Consider the following 3,121-nt stretch of genomic DNA (forward strand, 5'->3'; position numbering starts at 1 on the left):
ACATTAATGAAGAAACAGTTTTTGTGAGTAGGGAAGCTCTGCCATCAGTAATTATCAGGTTCATTTGGGAAAATCCCCTTTCACACTCACTGGAAGATATTGGTATTGTCTTTAAAGCTGTTGTCAAACGTAGCAAATTTTCTGGGTAGCTATTGTTCTCACAATTTCCCCCCAAATTTCTACAATTGTCAAAAACATATTCTCTGAAGGATTTAATTGCCTCTCGTTTGTTCACTTGTAGACGAACTGCGAGCGCTTCAATGTCTCTTTCCCCAAAAGTATTGTCTTTAATGTTTTTGGGCCAAGTGCTTTTGTCAACTATGCGGGCACAATTGGCCAACACTGCATCGTCTCCACTGAGCATCCTCTTTTCGATTGATTGAGCAAGGTGGTCATAAAACACAACAGCATTGATGGGGTCTTCTTTAGATTTCACATACAGTTCGATTCCCATAAAACTTCTGTTGTTGGCAGCGGTCTCAGCTTGCCCATAAAACATTCCAGGATTGCCTTTTCGAGAAACAAACGTGTTCATCAAAATCTGAAGTTTCTTGTTAGCTCGAAATAGGTCAAGGTCTCGATGTTGTAACTCCTCACTAACATCAGACAGTTCTTGCAGTGCATCGCACATCAGTCCCAAATCCAAAATGAAGCACGTTGATGTCAGCTTTCTGTGTAGGCCTTCGTATTTGGACCTTTCCAAAGGATCACGCGTCTGGTCTACTTTGGCTGCTGCAAAATGGTTGGCTAAGACCTCATAATTTTCCCAAACGGCCGAAACTGTGCGAAAACTTTGATGCGACCCACCGCGTGTTCAACACTCTACCGATTTTTAACAGTTGTACACCAAGCTCATCGGCACATACGTGCAGCTCCCGACTGTTCTTGGGCGAGGCATGATACAGTACGTATAGGTTGTCTATAAATCCCTTGAACCGGTTTATACTTGCCATTTTCTTTACCACGTCACTCACACACAACTCAAGTCTATGATTACAGCAATGCCAAATAACAATAGATGGAAACTTCTCTTTCAACAGTACACCAACCCCAGACTTCCCTCCAAGCATCACTGCCGCTCCATCACATGCCAAAGCAACAAGTCTACTTTTTAAAACGTTTTCATCTATTTTGTGACCTTCAAGGCATTTCATAACAGCATTAAAAATTCCACTAGATGTCACATTTTCCAGTTCCACAAGGTCTAAAAACAAGTTCACAGGTGACTCCATATTCAACTTTTTTAGGCACACTCTAAGGTACAAAATCAATGTTGATTTTTTGCTTAATGTTGTTGACTCATCAATAATAAGCAAAAATTTATCAGTTCCTTCTACTATTTCCTGTCCAACTTGTTTCTTCATTTTTGAACTTATGTGAGTAATTATATTAGCACAAGCGTTCCGTGAATGTAAAATTCTGCCCATATCTAACCCGTTTAGCTCTTGAACATCTATTTCTGCCTCAAAGTGGTTGAAAGATTGATTTTCCTTTGCTACCTTATAAGCAGTTCGAAAAACTCGCGCCGTTACTTCTTTTTCTTTTGACACTGTTTTTAAAAAAACCTTTTCTAACGTTTCTTTCTGTGAATCTGCAAAAATCTTAACAGCAGCTTCATGAGCAGCACTAAATTTGTGATCAAATATCTTTTTTCTTAGCGAAGTTTGTTGCTGAGCTCGACTCTCTCCAAAACTACTAACATCACATTCAGTCCACTGCTTGATCATTTTCATACCATTTTTTTTCCTACGCCCAGAGATCCAACTTTTCTGCAAACGTCACAGCCTAACTTTTTGTTTTGTACAATAAGCCAATCGTTTTTCCTACAATGTTCACTCTTTTGTTCAAAAGTCCAACAGTCTGGCCAATGTTTATCACCTTCTTTGCCGCCATCAACAGAAGAAGACAAATTAACACTGGATGAACTAGACTCTAGTGAAGCCGTTTTGTCCAATATCACTGGCGATGTTAAGCATTTTTGAGATTGTTCATCTAGTTTTCGTTTTTTGGGCTGGTTAAAATAATTAGTAATCTTCTGCATTTTCGAAGCAACACTTTCACACTAAATGAGCGGAAGAGGGTAGCAGATTAGGGCGCACAAATAGGACAGTGGCAAGTACGTGTCTCTTTGACCGCGGTCACTGAACTGAGTGAAATATGGAAAACAAAACAACACACGACCTTGGATAGTGCAATATTGCCGGCCGCGGGGGCGGAGACTGCGGGGAGGGTAGAAGAAAGTACAGTGGTCGGGTTACGATGAGTAGAATATTATTTTGCTGTCGTCACGTTGCCTAGCAATTGTCGATTTTCGCATTGTAAAATTCGTTTTGTGACGTCAGCAAAATAGAATTCTACCGATCGTGATCCCACCTGTCTCGCGTTAAATCCAAAGTTGTAAGGTCTACATCGCGTCAATCGCATAATGGCTCACCTAAAGTTACAAAATATTTGTTGTTTTTTTTTGTAATTTTTTTGTCCCAAAAGGTGCCGGTACGGCGTACCGTCACAAAAACAGCACTGTGTACATATATAGGACATAATGGTCAGACCTTTCATACCCTCCAAAGCCTCCCATATTTTACGATCACTTCATTTTCAGGTAATTTGATGTCGGGTCTCTAGAGGACTTAGTTTGCCAGCCACTTTTAGTCTCAATTTCAGTCATATACAAAAACAGTATTTCTTTAATTATCATATTACACATTCCATCTTTATCCAATTTATGTTGGGTCCACTTACATTTTACACTTCTAAGCAAGTTATCCGTCATCAAACTATTATCATTCAGTTAATACTCTTAGAATTGTACACATATGTATGTACACATTACATACAATTTTGTTCTCCTAGACGTCTATACGTAAAAGGTCTTTCCTATTATTTGTGTAAGTGTATTAACATCATACGACTAACACAACAACTACTGGTATCGTTGACTGCATAACTTCTGGTAATGTAAACATTTTATTTTCCTATTTGATTACTTAATTAATGGATAATTTGAAAATAAAAAAAATTTTCATTTATTTTCGAATAACTTTAACTCCAACATATGTAAATTTGATACTGTTTTTTATCTCAAATATTAAAATAATCTGTAAACGTTGTGGCTGAAATA

General features: G+C 38.3%; 1 protein-coding gene across 1 annotated transcript; it reads right to left on the bottom strand.

Moving 5' to 3' along the window:
• Nucleotides 1-755: 755 nt before the first annotated feature.
• LOC126888522 (E3 SUMO-protein ligase KIAA1586-like) lies at nt 756-1,727 on the bottom strand. Its single transcript, XM_050656865.1, has one exon. The coding sequence runs from the start codon at nt 1,725-1,727 to the stop codon at nt 756-758; it is 972 nt and encodes a 323-aa protein (XP_050512822.1).
• Between the last annotated feature and the right edge of the window lie 1,394 nt (nt 1,728-3,121).

The sequence above is a fragment of the Diabrotica virgifera genome, chromosome 7 (genome assembly GCF_917563875.1).
Source record: "Diabrotica virgifera virgifera chromosome 7, PGI_DIABVI_V3a".
In the NCBI taxonomy this organism is placed as follows: Eukaryota; Metazoa; Arthropoda; class Insecta; order Coleoptera; family Chrysomelidae; genus Diabrotica; species Diabrotica virgifera.

Excerpts from the sequence above, each read along its gene's own strand:
- LOC126888522 (XM_050656865.1), bottom strand. The coding sequence starts at position 1,727 with ATGATCAAGCAGTGGACTGAATGTGATGTTAGTAGTTTTGGAGAGAGT.